Here is a 16196-nt window from a genome sequence, read left to right as displayed (position 1 = left end):
AAGAGTTAGAAATAATAATTACAAAATATGTCGATTAATCGTGACCCGATCCCTGAACACAACCAGAGTAATCGGTGAATAGTGTTGGCCAACTGATTCCTGAACCAACAACTCTTATGACCGGTTCTCTTTAGTCAAAAATTATACAAAATTATACACATTTAGTTTGTTTAGCACAGTTATTACATGTATATTTAAGGTGAATTATTGCTGCTTTTATCTTTGTAAACACCTTTTGCAAGAATTGTTTTGAAAATGATATCATTTGACATTAGGTTTCCACAAAAATATAAATTTTCAACATTGATACTAAGAAGAAATGTTTCTTGAGCAGCAAATCAGCATATTAGAATGATTTCTGAAGGATCACGTGACACTGAAGACTGGAGTAATGATGCTGAAAATTCAGCTTTGACATCATAGGAATACATGATATTTTTAAATATATTAAAATAGAAAACTAATTTTAAATGGAAAAAATATTTTACATTACAGTTTTTTTTTTTATCCAATAAATACAGATGTGGTGAGCAAAAAAAAAAATACTTCTTGCAAAAACAAATAAAATCTTTCCGACCTTAATGTGTGTGTGTGTGTGTGTGTGTGTGTGTGTGAGTGAGTGAGTGAGTGAGTGAGAGAGAGAGAGAGAGTAAGTGTGTGTGTGTGTGTGTGAGTGAGAGAGAGAGAGAGAGAGTGAGAGTGTGTGTGTGTGTGTATGTATGTATATATATATATATATATATGTGTGTGTATATATGTATATATGTGTGTGTGTGTGTGTGTGTGTGTGTATATATATATATATATACAGTGCAATGCATAAGTGAATACACCCATGCTAAAGTTGACTAAAAAGAGGAATAAAAAAATCATATTTTGGAAATTGAACTTAATGCCTTAATTTAAAAAATTAGGAAAAATCCAACCTTTAAGGACACCAATTTTCTTTGTGAATGAATAATGTATCGTAAATAAATAAATGTATATATATATATTAAGGCATTAAGTTCAATTTCCAAAATATGATTTTTTATTCCTCTTTTTAGTCAACTTTAGCATGGGTGTATTCACTTATGCATTGCACTGTATATGTGTGTGTGTGTGTGTGTGTGTGTGTGTGTGTGTGTGTGTATATATATATATATATATATATATATATACACACACACACACACACACATCTACACACACATATATATATAATGTGTGTGTGTATGTGTGTGTATATGTGTCTATATATATATATATATATATATATATATAAATATAAATATATATATAAATATACACACATACACTTATATGTGTGTCTGTGTAAGTAAATATTTAATAAGTTGAAGTGACAGCTAGTAACTAACATTTACAACATTTTGTACACTAGCTGCTACATCAGCAACACCAGCTTGGAAGTAACTTTTTAGATGAAATTAAATTCACAGAGCAGCATAAAATAAAACATTAGCCATGCTCGATAACGCAAGTATTGGGTATTTCTCAGCAGACAGTGTGTTGTTTGACGGATTACGGAGCGTTTGAGCAGGAATGTGCAGTGTAGGGGTTGTTGATGTTGGAGAGGTTAGAGGATGCGACAGGCCATGAAAGTACTGTAGTCTCCTAAGGCTCTTTTCCACGCAGCTGCTTTTGGTATAAGCACGGGCCCCCGGGGGCCTCTCCGCATGACTGATGGCCAGATGACATCCACACACGTCCCTCCAGTTCCCAGCACACCCACAACACTCAAGCTTGGGCTCCCTCTGCTTCCTTTCTCGTTCTGTTTCATCTTGCTCAACTCTTCTCACGGTTTCTTCTTAGTCTTTCTTGAAAGTTGATGAAATCAACATACCAAATCCATGCCCTGTCAAGCCATCCAAACCGACTGATTTGGGATCAGCCTCCTCGAGTCCTTCAGTGTGACACCTGTGGGGGATAACGGAGGTCGGAAAGTGGGGGTGGGCCGGATCTAAAATTAGAAATAAGGTCACGAGTGGTGTAACCTCTAATACATCAATTTTGTCAACTGCAAAGCTGTACAAGGTGCCAAGCATGTCAGGGATCTCTTGACTATTCCAGTGATTCGCAGAACTCAACGTTTCAGCATGCTTCTGCTGGGATCATGTGTTTTACAGAGAGATGCTATGTCACAGTGAGCATGTGTGTGCGGACCTGTGAGCAAACACACTCATCCTGGAACGAATTAGCAAGGACGCATTCTGACAGTTTGTCTGTGCTGCGTGGGGTTGGCATTTCAGACCACGCGCTAAAAGAGAAACGTGAAACCTCGCATGCATGCTTTGAGTCAGTTCTGACCCTATCTTCGGCAACGGAAAACATAAATGTGCATCAAAGGGACTTTGTATGGACTGATGAAACATTGAGTGTTGCTTATACGATTAGAGTGGAGTAAAAATTCTGATAAATAGCATAAAAACATACAAAGCAATCAATTTAGCAGAAAGCTGCATCCACTCCATGTCCGAATTACTGTAATTACAAGATTTTGTTCACACTTTTAGACATTTTTCTGAGAGTTCTACCTTATACCACCTGACCACTGCAATGTCATAGAGGATCATTCAAAATGGCATCGGCTTCGGCAGTAAAATGTAGTTAAGCAGTTATTGTGCGCTATTCAGTGTTATTATTTATATAACTGACTATTCTTAATGTCTTAAAATCACCAAAATTACATATTAAAAAAAATATTTTTCATGCCTTAAAATAGCTTGAATGTAACTCTACACCCTTGCCTCATTTAGTATCCGTGGTTCTTTGAATATGCTAATTAGCCCCGCCTCCACTCACTCACTCCAGCTCAGAGATCCACTCGATGATGATCATATCATTTCTGTGATTGGTTACAAGGTAGATTGTGATACATTCCCCAAAAATGTTTTAATAAATAAAAATTACGCAGATTGTAGAATGTCCACGATGTCATTTAGTACAGTAATTACGGCATGGTGTGAACGCAGCATTATTCACAAATAAATTGACTGGTTCTTTTTTAGTGAACCACAAACATACAACACGACCAGTCTTATTCACTAACAAATGACTCTTATGAGTCTGAAATGCTGGCCTGTATAGTTTACAATATCAGCAGAGAGATGATTTTTTTACGTACAGTAAATTCATATTATAAATAAAAAACACACTAAAGTGAATAGCAGAAATGTAATAAAATCTAATAAGTATCTGTACATATGGCTATATGTACCATAGATATTCTGTTTTATCGTCCAGCATGTAAAAAAAGCCTGATCGCAACACCAATAAAAATAAAAGCATTTTTATTTTCCATTATCTTGCAATCAAACCACAAACCATCCCATTCTGCTACAACAGGAAATTAAGATGAGCTCATTGTGACGAAATCACCTCGCCCAGCCCTGATCTCCAGTCAGTCAGCGGCGTACGGGTCTAATAACACCCCTATTAATGGCTCTATAAACACTGCATGCTTACCAGAAGCTTACTGAAGTAGATTTCTGATCAGAGACAGGTCTTCCATCACTGTAACACTCTAAAGGAGGCAACTTACACTATATCTAACCAAAGCTCCAATTGATTTCACTGCAACTGAAGGTTCATTAATGCTAGCAATGTTGCAATGAGCTCATACTCTCTCAGTGGGCTGCTGCATCACCCTGGTCTACCCGTATGCGGCTGTAGTCTGGGTTGAGGTAGCAACACTTCAAAGCTAGCTCACAAGCGCATGGTTGCATTGATTGCCGATGTTTTGGTTGGTGTGGTTAGAAGCTCTCCGCAGAGCTCTGAGTCTGACACACATGGAAGCACTTTCTGGCTTCACTAGTCTGCAATTGGAGCCATTACAGTAATTACAGCTTTAAAGCCAGGCAATTTGTACAAGGCATGCAGTAGTGAAACTGCCAGAGTTGTTGCCCTTTATGCAAGCATAGCCGAGCCCCTTTGCCTTCTCTGGGGTTTTTTTTTTTTTTGCCCCGGCTTCTCTTAGAGTTTTAAATATTGTAATCTGGGAAGGGATTTTAGGATTCCTTGAAGTCGTAGAGTCTATTGTGTGTACTGCCTAAAAAAAGTTAATCAACTGAAGGAATTTCAGAAAAGTTTTAGTTGGAGAGAGGAAAGAATATTATTATGAAGAGAGAGATTCACATGATCACTTAATGGGCATCTGTGCAAGGAACAATAATGATTGTGAACTACAGTCCCACAAAGCAATGCAGATTGTGTAATCAAATACAAAATTATTTAACAATAAAGATTTTAAGGGTCAGTAAGAATTTTGAAAGAAGTCTCTTATGTTCACTAAGGCTGAATTTATTTGATTAAAAAAACAGTACAACAGTAATATAGTGACTTTTTTTATTTAAATATATTTTTAAATATGATTTATTCCTGTAATGGCAATACTGAATTTTCAGAAATCATTATAATATGCTGATTTGCTGCTCAAAAAACATTTCTTAATAATATCAACGCTGAAATCAGTTGTGCTGATTAATATATTTGTGGAAGCCGTGCTAAAAAAAATTCAATAATCTTGATTCTTTGATGAATACAAGTTTCAAAAATAGCTAAATGTATTTAAAGTTTTTGTAATATTACAAATACCTTCACTGTCAATTTAATGGGTCCTTTCTGAATAAAAGTATTAACTTCTTGACAAAAAAAGACATAAAAAAATCTTACTGACCCCAAATTTTGGAAGTGGAAGTGTGGTTGTGTGTTTCTTAAAAGGGGCTTATAATGTATGGGGGAAAAAACCTTGTTGACTGAGGAATGCAGTATCAGGACACTCACCCAGCTATTCCTCGGCTCCTCCACACCTCGTACAAAACCACTGGGATATTTCCACTGGCTGTGCTCGTCCCAGCCTGACGAAAAGAGACAAAACACAGTAATGATGGATGATCCGTCTTTAAGCTTCCTGTCAAACATGTAAACACACACTGTGTTTTGTCTTCCTTTCGATTCTGCTCTGTTCCTGGTATACTCTACCGTCTCCACCTGTTCAACAGCTCTCCTTTGCTCATTCTATATTTAAAGTCCCTCTTCTGCAAACCCACAGCACCATCTTCAAAACGGCCATCTATATCAGGGAGCCGTGAAGGAGAGTTAACGTAACAACTGTGTGTTTTACACTGGCACACCACATTCTGAGGCTAATTTCGATGGCTCTATATTTAGACTGGGTTAGTTTTTCATATTTCAGAGTTTAAGTTGTTGAGTTGACTGTACATTGAGCAGCCTCGTACACTGCAGTTCCCCACAGGGCTTGGAAAACCGCCTGGAGTGTCTGTAGGCCAAAACACACACAGTACAGCAGACCTGCCTGAACATGAGGTCTCAATTTCTTTGATTGGTCAAATGGACCGAGAGAGAAAGAGAGAGAGAGAGAGAGAGAGAGAGATTTGGGCAAACACAAGGCAACCTGAAGTGACCTGAAGCATGCATGACACATCACTCTGTCAGCCAATGGCGTGAGTCAGGTGCAAAAAAGACCCTTCACTCACTTTTCTACTTCTTCAAGGAGCCAACAGTTTATTCAAATGCAAAATCAACTCCATTTATAATGTTTGTCAAGTATAAATGTAGTTTTTCTTGACCATTCCCATCCTCTCTCTGACCATTAGAATTAAACGTTTGTGCTACCGTACCCTTAAGATTTTATATGTAAACAACCTCTTATGACTGCAAACTGGCTTAGTCCACACGGTTGTATTTGTAAAGGGACAGTTCACCCCAAAATGAATATGTATTTTCTTTCCTCTGTGGAACACAAAAGAAGATATTTTGAGAAATGTTCTTTTTTTTTTTTTTGTCCTTTACATATGAAGTCAATAGGGTAAAATGTTGTTTGGTTTCCAATATTCTCCAAAATATCTTCTTCATGGTCCACAGAAGATCAGTCAGTCATACAGGTTTGGAACAACATGAGGGTGAGTTAACTAAAAATGATTAACAGTAAAAGACTGCAAAAATGCTACGGTAAAAACCTGTTAATTGGTTAATGGTAAGTTCCTTTACTATACATTAGACGGTGAAAAACTTTAATAGATCTAACCTTACATGTCATGAAATTTTACAGCAAAGTACGGTTAAATGTAGTTTTTGGAGATTAAAAAGCACAAACCATCTTTGTAATACACAGTGAAAAACTGTAATTTGACATTCCCAGACATCTCTAGCCGCGTTTCCATTAAAGATTTGCGCAAAACTTTTGCGATTTTTCTCTAAATATCGATAAAAAACTATTGCGAAATGACAGCGTTTCCATTAACCGATGTTATGCGACTAAAACGTCATTTTTTCCTCTTAATTAACCAATAAGTCGTACCAAAAATCATGGCAACGGACGTTGGTAAGTTTATATACTGTATATATCACAGCCACGTACCGCACTAGACATTATTATTATTAATGGAAGGAAACGTAGGCGTGTTATCCAAGCATTAATGGCAAGGAAAGACCCTTATACTGTGAAACACATATGAAGTGTTTCTGGGTGTTTCTCCCTCAGATCTGCTTCGAGGTCTTGATTGTGGCATTTCTTTGAGGTTTAGAATCCAGTATTTCTGTCATTCTTTTGTCTTTTATGAATTCAATAAAGAACTCCGTCTCGTATTCTGTCCAAACACACCGCGTCATCTACGTCAGGTGACCTGTAAATGCGCAAATCTGTTTCCATTGCAGTTTTGCGAAATATTTCTTTTTCGAATTGCCTGAAAAACCACCTCATGCGAGCTTTTGCGAAATTGACGTGTTTCCATTGAGCGTATTTTCAATCCGCAATTTCAATTTGCGCAATTTGAAGGGTAATGGAAACGCGGCTTCTGTGTGACAGCTCATATTTAATGTTTTTTCTTTGGAACTTTCCCTTCTTAGTTTTATCAGTCATATATATTAGAGTTTTATGTTATATCTTATGTTGTTAATGTTTTTTGCATTATTTTAGTGTCATGAGTTACCATGATGGTGTTTTTTGTGTTTTTAAGGTGGCTGTTTACTCACAGAGGATGGGCCAAGTTGCAGAATACTGCTACTACTGTTACTACTGTACTATGTTAATACTATTGTGATAAGAGATGTGATGTTATGATAACTCTAAACAATCAATTGGTTATCCGAATGTGGTTCCCTTCATTGCAAAGACTATGTACGTGTCTATATGTATCTTCACAATTCATCGCATCTTTCCATTTTTTACAAATCTTGGTTTAATGATATGTTCCCGCATTAATGAGTCAAATGCTAAACATGGCTCTACTGTTGGGTCCATCACTATAGCTCTGTTCTAAAACCTGGTGATCTACATAGACAGCTGACTTACTATGGAACCTCATAGGTGACAGATTAGGAACAGAATAAGCAGCAATTAGCAGTTCTCAACTGATTTCTACATTGTTCATCGTTAGCATGTTGCTAAGGGCACAATAGTCTAAAACTGCATCAGAAATCACATACTAGTCTAGAAGGTACTACATTAGTTTGAAACTTTGTGGCAGTTAAAAAGTAGGGTACACTTTATTTGAAGGTAACGTAGTTACACTGTACTTATTCTAAGTAATGAGTAATATTAATTAACTACATGTACTTACTATAGAGTTACAGTTAGGGTTAGGTTTCGTTATTTGTACTAATGTACTGTTATTACTATAGTAAGTACATGTAGTAACGTGTTAACTACGTCACCTTAAAATAAAGTGTTACCAAAATGTATGTTCCATATATTATGAATGTGTGTATTTTGAATGAAATTTGGATGCACCAAATCTGACATGTTGTCTTGTCACCGTCATGTGACCAACGGCATCAGTTCACTGCCATTCACAATTCCTCTACCGGATAGCATGGGATGTTCATCGGATGCACATACTATAAGAATCAAATCAAATAGAAATCTGAATCGTATCAAATTGATAGCATATGCATCAGAAAATCTGTAGTGTGTTCTGGGTGTTTTCTAATTGGTCCAATCAAAAGTGCCCACTAACAAATTCTATAGGTATGGCTTGGGTCCCTTCGGGAGAATTTTTTCAGCAACAAAAAATATTATTTGTCTGATGAAGAGCCTGTGTGCACAAAACCTCAACTGTGTGAGAGTCTGTTAATACATTTCTATATTTTTGGAGTTGTGGTGTGCTGACTTTTTTATATAGACTTTATATTATATATAGAAGCTGAAGTTGCTTAGCCTTTGCATCAAACTTATAATGCTGCCTAGATTTTGGAACAGAACATCTGCACCAGATAACAAGTCTGCAGCCTTGCAGCTCTGAAGTGCAGTTCCGTTCCAGTCCATAGACAACTGGAAATTACACTTGAATATACAAACGTCTTCTGACATCTAACATGCAGCCTCGACTGGACAGCGGACAGTAAGAGGGAGTGCATTCGTGCGTCAGAAGCGTCCCTGGATAACCCTGCTATTGGATCAAGCTGTGTCTACTAAGGCTTTCTCTTCACTCTCTCTCTCTTCTGTTGCTTTTGTCTACATTAGGGCCGTTTGTTTGCTCACCTTGCGCTCCATCTGGGAGGCATCAGGAGACAGATTTAAACAACAGTTTCAAAGTCTCACCTTAGCCAACATTATCCAAGTCTTCGCCACATCTAGCGGAGTCGTGACGAACGCTGCTACTCCACCTGAAAAGAGACGTTTTGTTTATCAGCACACAAAACACAAACAAGGTTAATTACAGTGTTAATTATGTTATAATTACCACCGAGAATAAATGTAAATATGGGCCATGAGATCAGCACTGATCACCCGATGGAAACGTTCTGGAGAAAAATAGCGAACGCGGATTAATTTTTCAAACTAGCCTGGCACTGTCACGCACCCGTAAACACTCATGCACATTCATAAACTTGTTTTGGCGTAAATGAGAACAGAAAGAAGTTCCCTCTCTTTTTTAATAGGGGATCGGACAAACAACAGCATCAAGCTTTAAACGTTCTTCTCAACGCTGAACGTTCCAAACACAAGTGATGTGTTTTTAGAGAAATGTTCCAGGAACAGGCTGTTGATTACCCCTGAATATAATTTTGACTCAAACCTCAGATTGTAAAAACAAGCAAAAAAATTACATGTAAGTACATTAATGGTTCCATTGTAATTACATGTATACAATGGAAATTAATTCTTCTATACAAAAAATTCGAAACTGGAGTGGGAAAGTTGTTACCTTTCATAGCAGTTGGGCTAATTTTCTTGGCCTAAATTATGGTAACGTGTTAAAAGTTTTTACTTTATGTAAACAGTTTCACCCTGATTTAGACCTTAGTCAGGATAGACGCCATATTGAATTTAGCACGGATGAAAATAAAGTTGTGAGGGAAAGACATGAAGAGTTCAGATGCAAAATCCTCTAAGTGCCATCTGAAATGTTCTTCTAGAATGATCATTTTTATCAAGCTCGTATATTTAAGTTCAGTAATTTCACTTAAATGACAATGAAAATTACCTATTAATTGTCATTTAAGTGAAATTGCTGAAGTTAAATATACGAGCTTGATAAAAATGATCATTCTAGAAGAAAATTTCAGATTTTGCATCTGAACTCTTCACATACAGTCTTTACAATGGCACGCACAGTATAAAGGTCCTAGATCATGTAATATTCACAACTCACACATTTTAAAACTGTTTTATGGAGTTCTTGTCTACTGATTTTGTTTTTTTGAAAGACGTTTCATCAGCTGAACAGTCGGTATGTTGCCAAACAACAGTATAATCCATTGAAAGCACTGTATTCTCTCCCTCACAGCCTCATTTTTATTCCTGTCAAAAATTCTATAAAAATATGGAGCTACCCTGACTAAGATCTATTCTTTTGTTCCTTGCTGGCTGAATGATCTTCTCAATCCTACCCAAACAGCCAAGTATCTTGCCATTTTCTTGTGCAATTTTTGGGGTACTTGACTGAATCCTCTATAAAAAAAAGACGAAGATATTTTATAATAAATTTAAATTATAAATTATAAATGAATTTAAAAGAAATGAATAAAAGAACAATTACTTCTCTCGCCATTTCTTTCTTTCATGACTATACTAGCCCATTTTCCCCTTAAACTCTATTCAAAAGCATCTGCTACATGCATAAATGTAAATGTTTTCTTGTGCATATAAGGAAGTAGTTACCGGATTTACCAGCTTTTACATGATCATGGTAATGGAAGGAGCGTCTATAATAGGATATAACTCTGGACAAACAAGGTTAGGACGCGTTTCTACGTCATTAGATTCATGCCATCCCACATAACGCTTATACTTTCAAAAAAGCAATGCCTTCCAATTTAAATGAATTACTGTAGATGCTGTTTTTGCTTAACTTAACTTCAGTGGTAATCAACAGCAAGTCAAAGATGTGACATTGTACTGTATTCCCAATCTTGTACTAAACCAAGAACAACACTCATTAAAAAGTAAAAGGACACAATATTGGAGATGGAGAGAGATTTGGAAAAGAAAGCATTTCTCATTTGTCCTCTTGAGGCTTGCAGCTTTGGCAGTGATGGCAAGCAAACACAACCATGCAATGCATCACAATTCACATTTGTTTGTGTGATTTCACAACAACGCTAACAACCGCAATCCACCTAAAGAGATACATCTGTGCCAAAGCAGCACATGTGCACACACAATCCGAATCCAACATCACACCCCAGGTGGCGTGGCTGGCAGCCATGTTCTTTCCCCTTTGGCTGAAGCATCCTTGTCCCTCCATTGTGTCCCAGTACCTGATGAGTTATCACTCTGGACAGAGATGGTGACTGGGGAATTAGACAGCTGCAAGGGCTTCTGGGCCAGACTTGAGCTCCTTTAGAGTAAACTCTGACTCTAGTCCGTAAACTCTATGACTGCTGACAATAGCTACGAAAGTTACAGAGCATGATGCAGGGGCAATGAAAGGTCAATGTTGCACACTTCCTCTGCTGACTCTCCACCTATAATTAGCTCTTTCATTCCCTCTCTTTTGGTGCACACCAGCTGATGAACAACCTGATATGACCATCTTGACCTGTGTGGAATTAAATAGGAATGCAGCTGGGTAAATTTTGGATATTCCTGGCATTGGACCCCATCCCAACTCCCTATATCTCGTTCTCCTTCGCTCTCTTTCCCAGACCTCTGTGCTGAGGCTAATCCCACACACCTGCGAGAGCTCCGCACACCGCTGCCTGCCAAGAGTCCAGTCGTCCCCCCTGCCTCCTCCACCACACGGCCTACAGAGAAAGAGAGAGAGAGAGAATTAGGGATTATTACATTTATCAGTAACATAAAAAAAAAAAAAATTCCCTTGGGTTTGTATGTATGGAAACTCAACAGAACAGCCATCTTAATGTCCACATCTCCAGTATGATGCCAAGAGTTTCATTTTCCCCACAAGGAATGTTGACAAAATTTGAAAGAAAGAAATCTTCCCTGACTTCCACAGCTCAGCACTTTTGTGTACACACATGCTAACTCTATCAATCCCTGGAAAACACTTCTTTCATGCTGGTTCAGAGTTTCCCAACAAACGAGGGGAAAACGGTATTGAGCTTTGATGAGTGTCACAGATGGAAGATTATGATGAAAAGGGGAAATACTAGTGCTGGCTAAGATATTAGATCTGTTCCACAACCTAGTGTGCTGCTTATTTGTGTTCTGTTCTATCTACTACAAAAGCATCCAAACTGACATAAAATATAAGGAAAATCATTGAAGCGATTCTCAAAGATAACTATTTATTGAGTGCTACTTACAATGCAATCAACTTTGATGTTAGCATGTTGCTAAGCTAACAAAAAAGGTAACACTTTATTTGAATGTGTCCTTGTTACACGTTACATGTAGTTACTGTAGTAATAACTATAAATTATGCTTAATTACATGCACCTAACCCTAAACCAACCCCTTTTTCCAACCCTAACCCTATAGTAAGTACATGTAGTTAATTATTATTACTCTGTAGTTAAATGTATAATTACACTGTAACAATGACACCTTAAAATAAAGTGTAACCCCAAAAAAACTATTAAACTCTAAACAACTATTAAAGTACACAGCACACAGAATATTAAGTGAACCGTTCCATTTTTATTTAGATTTATTTTGAGTATTTGTATTATTTCAACAAAATAATCTACATAACCATTATCTTGAGAATAAAAGCTTTTGTTTGATATATGGCTTGCTTGTGTTTGTCAAATATGAACAATACTGAAAATATGCAAATTTGTAGTCATGTGCCTTTTATCGACATATTCGTTGTGAAAACAGGAATTCAAACATACAAATGGTCCGGTTTTGTGTGAAAAGTAGAGGGTCTAAGCTTTGTAAAGTTATCACCTATTACTGTTAATGGGACTTTAACATTTTAAAGGATTATCGTAATAACGCAATTCTGAACCCGATACTGAGTTTATGACTTTAAGGGGTTAAACAAAATATAAGCATGTGTATAATCAACGTTTCTTTCAATGCTACCATTTAAAAGTTTGGGGTAAACAAACATATTTTAATGTTTTTAAAAGAAGTCTCAAATTCTGACCAAAGCTACACTGTAAAAAATTTGTAACACTCCCAAATCAAAAATTTCAATTGACCGATAACATCTACATTTTTCAATTGGCCCAAGTGAAATTCTGTAAATTCTAAAATTAAATGTACAGATTTTCACTTGGGCCAATTGAAAAATTTAGATGTTATCGGTCAATTGAAATTTTTGATTTGGGAGTGTTACAAATTTTTTACAGTGTATATATATGTATAAATAAATGTAATAAAACATTTGTGTTTTATGTTTTATTCTGTGATGGCAAAGCTACATTTTCAGCAGCCATTACTCCAGTCTTCAGTGTCACATGATCCTTCAGATCCTTTTTTGTGGAAAATTTGATACTTTGATAAAGAGAAACTTCAAAACAGCAGCATTTATTTGAAATGGAAATATTTTCAACATTATAAATGTCTTTACTGTGACTTTTGATCAATTTAACACATCTAATGCTGAATAAAAATATTAAATTGTTTTTTTTTTTGAAGACATCAAACCTTTGAACGATACTGTATTTTGCATTCTCTAGTCGCAATGCATTCTGGAATTGTCTTATCTGGAAAGCATACCTGTAATGCTGCCTTCATGTCTGGCAAAAATTAGACATCTTAGAAGCCAACATAATGTTGCGTCCTTTTAGAAGAGTATTTATAAAGCTGTCTAGGCAGCCGGCACACTCGGTTTTGGAACAGCGCTACTGTGTTTTTGAGACAAGTAAGACAGGTTTGACAGGATCTCAGTCAATTGCACAATTTGTACTAATTTTAGGACGGCTAATTGTAATTTGAACTCATAGTATTTAAAGAGGTGAAGTAGGAGGGAAGGAATGTGGTAAGTTAAAGAGAAATGTGTGTGAGGACTGTTGTAGAAAGGAGGAGGGAGTTTCAGTGAGTTCACGTGTTTGTTGGTTTTATGTTGTGTTTGGTGGGAGTTATTATGCACCCAGGCTGCAAATAATTGCCGGAGTTTTCCTACGATCTCAGACCAGGAGCATCTGATGGCTAAGAAAGGAAAACAATTGAAGCACAGCATGAAGTAATTATGAATGATCCTCTTCAACTCTGTGCACAAGAACACACACACATAAATGTTCTCTTCGTCAGTACATCATGTGTGTTTCATTAGCTGTCAGATTAAGGAAGAATCTTTGTTTTCAAGTTCAAAGAGCTTGTGCTGGAGAACATCCATTCCTCCTCCTCAAACTCACTGAAAACAAACTGGAAGCAAGTTCCCCTTAAAACAAACTGACTGACCACTGATCTACATGCTAGGATGTACCTGACATGAACTACATTTGACACAAAGACAGGTGTTACATTCAACTGCAATTAGATTTTATCATTAAAATGACATAAAAAAAAAAAACATGCTGTTGCCTTCCAAAATATGTCAGAATGCCTTTATAATGCAATGCAAGTACAGTATGTGCTGCATTCTCTGTGTTGCTACATGTGGGCAGTATAGTGGATATTACTAGCATGTCTTCTTAGACTGCTTAGACTTCTTAGCATGTCTACTGTCCTCTTCTATAGTCAGTTTTTTCTTTTATGTCAACTACTGTCATGGAAGAGAAACAGCTTGTTGAGAGTCTATATTGAAGCAAATATACTTTAAGTTTAGTAAATATTTGTTGATCCAAATTAGTCTGTTTTACCTATGATTTTGGTTGACAAGAAAGAGTAAAAAAAAAAATAGTGGCAGATTTTCTTGTATATTGTGAAGTACATCTAATGAAAAAGAAAATAACAAAAAGAGAGGGACTTGGTCCCATACATCGGTTGTTGGTTGGATTTCGACATGTAGCCGTTGCACTCAAAAACGGAGGAAGTTTAAACGGACAAAATTTTGGCATACATCACCTGAGAGAAGTCTGTCATTTTATCATAAGATTAAGATATTTCAATAAAAAATTGGGGTAAAGAACAACATGCATTTAAAAATATTGGTAACACTGTTGGGTCCAATTCTCACTATTAACTAGTTGCTTATTAGCATGCATATTACTAGGATATTGGCTGTGTATTAGTACTTATAAAGCACATATTAATGCCTTATTCTGCATGACCATATTCTACATCCCTCAATCCTACCCAATACCTAAACTTAACTACCTTACAAGCTATTAATAAGCAGTAATTAGGAGATTATTGAGGCAAAAGTCGTAGTTAATAGTGAGAATTGGATCCTAATCTAAAGTGTGACCAAAATATTTTAAGTATGTAAAAACTATACCTGTTGTGAACACCATGTTTAGTCACATTCAAATAAAAAAGAAGCAAAAATTGGCATGACTTGTGTCTTTAAATGAATGACTTGGAGTTTGTTTCACCACTGAAAGGTCGTGGATGGAGACATTTGTAGAGGTGAGCAGGTGGACTCCTTTCATGTGGAAAGATGGGGAGCTTGATAAACTGACGTGGTCAGGGTAGGTTGTATGGTTTAATAAAGCACTGTGAGAAGCAGCGAGCCAGGCACTGGCAGCCTTGTGTGACAGGAACAGTGTGTTTAATATGATTCTGGCAGCAACTGGAAGCCACTGAAGAGATGTGAGTAAAGGTGTAGTGAGAGAGGATTTCTAGAGGTTAAACATGCTCAGAGCAGTAGGCAGTGGATGAGGAGCGAGTTGCAGGAAGCCTAAAATGGGAAATGAGGTTATTCAGGGCTAAAGAAAGAGCCTGATTTGCTTGATTATTCCAACTCACAATGTTAAACCCACATCTGAGTCTGCCGTAGCTTGAACATTTCATCTGATAATAAGTATGATAAAGTCTGACTCAACTAACTCTTTCGTTTAACCGAGGACATGCCTGAGATCAATTTAAAAACATTTATGTGCACAAATAGACCTTTTTCTAATCATACTTAAACACTAAACGCAAGATTTATTTACTATAGTCTTTTCCGGAAACACACCACCTTGGCCAGGCATTACTCCAAATGTACGCTTCAGCTTCAATTACTCAAAGCAAACTAAGACTTGCTCATGACACACTTGCACTTAATCATGGGAAAAAGTTTGATCCACTGACACATAAATGTCGAGTTGAGTGGGCACGGTGGGAAATAAATGGCCGGCTGATGTAATGACACAGCTGCTCAGTGGTTTTGTAACAGAGCAGTGCTGAGTTTAGGGGATTGTTGGTAGATAAACTTTGGGAATTGTGGGATACGCTGGAGAGAACAGATGGTTTACTGCGGCCTGCCACTCGGATGCCGGGGCTTAAATTGTTTTTGGTGCGAATGACTTGAGAAATGGTTTGGTGATACTTGGGGTTTGATTTCCCAACATGAAATGTTTGCCAGGATTGAAGATTGAGGCATTTTTTAAGTTCTCTGCGGCCCACTGGACTTTGTTGCACTCAATGTGCTCAAAAACAAAAAAACATTCGCATAGTACACAAACATAGTACATCAAATCTTTTTCAATCTTTTTAACCTCAGTGCTTTGGTAAATTATGTTAGGGTTTTTTTTGCGCGACCACTTTATTTATATAGTAATATTAATCACCAACGCGTGTTAACGTAACGTCCGCTCTCGCGTCCAGACAGCACGCATTCGTCACGATGCTCTCGACAAAATTAATATTTTGTAAATAAAGTGGTAAATTATGTTTTTTGTACAAAGAAAGCACTCACGTCGCTTCATAAAATTGAGGTTAAACCACTGGAGTC

The 16196-nt window shown here is 36.9% G+C and overlaps 1 protein-coding gene across 1 annotated transcript in view; it reads right to left on the bottom strand.

Annotated features, from left to right (window-relative positions):
• The window catches only part of slc25a26 (solute carrier family 25 member 26), a 57192-nt gene that overhangs the window by 1099 nt on the left and 39897 nt on the right, over positions 1-16196 (bottom strand). The window contains exons 7-9 of the mRNA XM_084394603.1: positions 11139-11208; positions 8561-8625; positions 4783-4856 (exon numbers count right to left, since the gene is read on the bottom strand). Coding sequence (XP_084250729.1) covers positions 4783-4856; positions 8561-8625; positions 11139-11208 — 209 coding nt within the window. The remainder of the gene's footprint in view (positions 1-4782; positions 4857-8560; positions 8626-11138; positions 11209-16196) is intronic.

This window comes from Rutilus rutilus (genome assembly GCF_951802725.1).
Source record: "Rutilus rutilus genome assembly, chromosome: 22".
NCBI classification, from domain to species: Eukaryota; Metazoa; Chordata; class Actinopteri; order Cypriniformes; family Leuciscidae; genus Rutilus; species Rutilus rutilus.
Note: the sequence above shows the minus strand (reverse complement) of the source record. Positions and strands in the feature narration are given on the sequence as shown.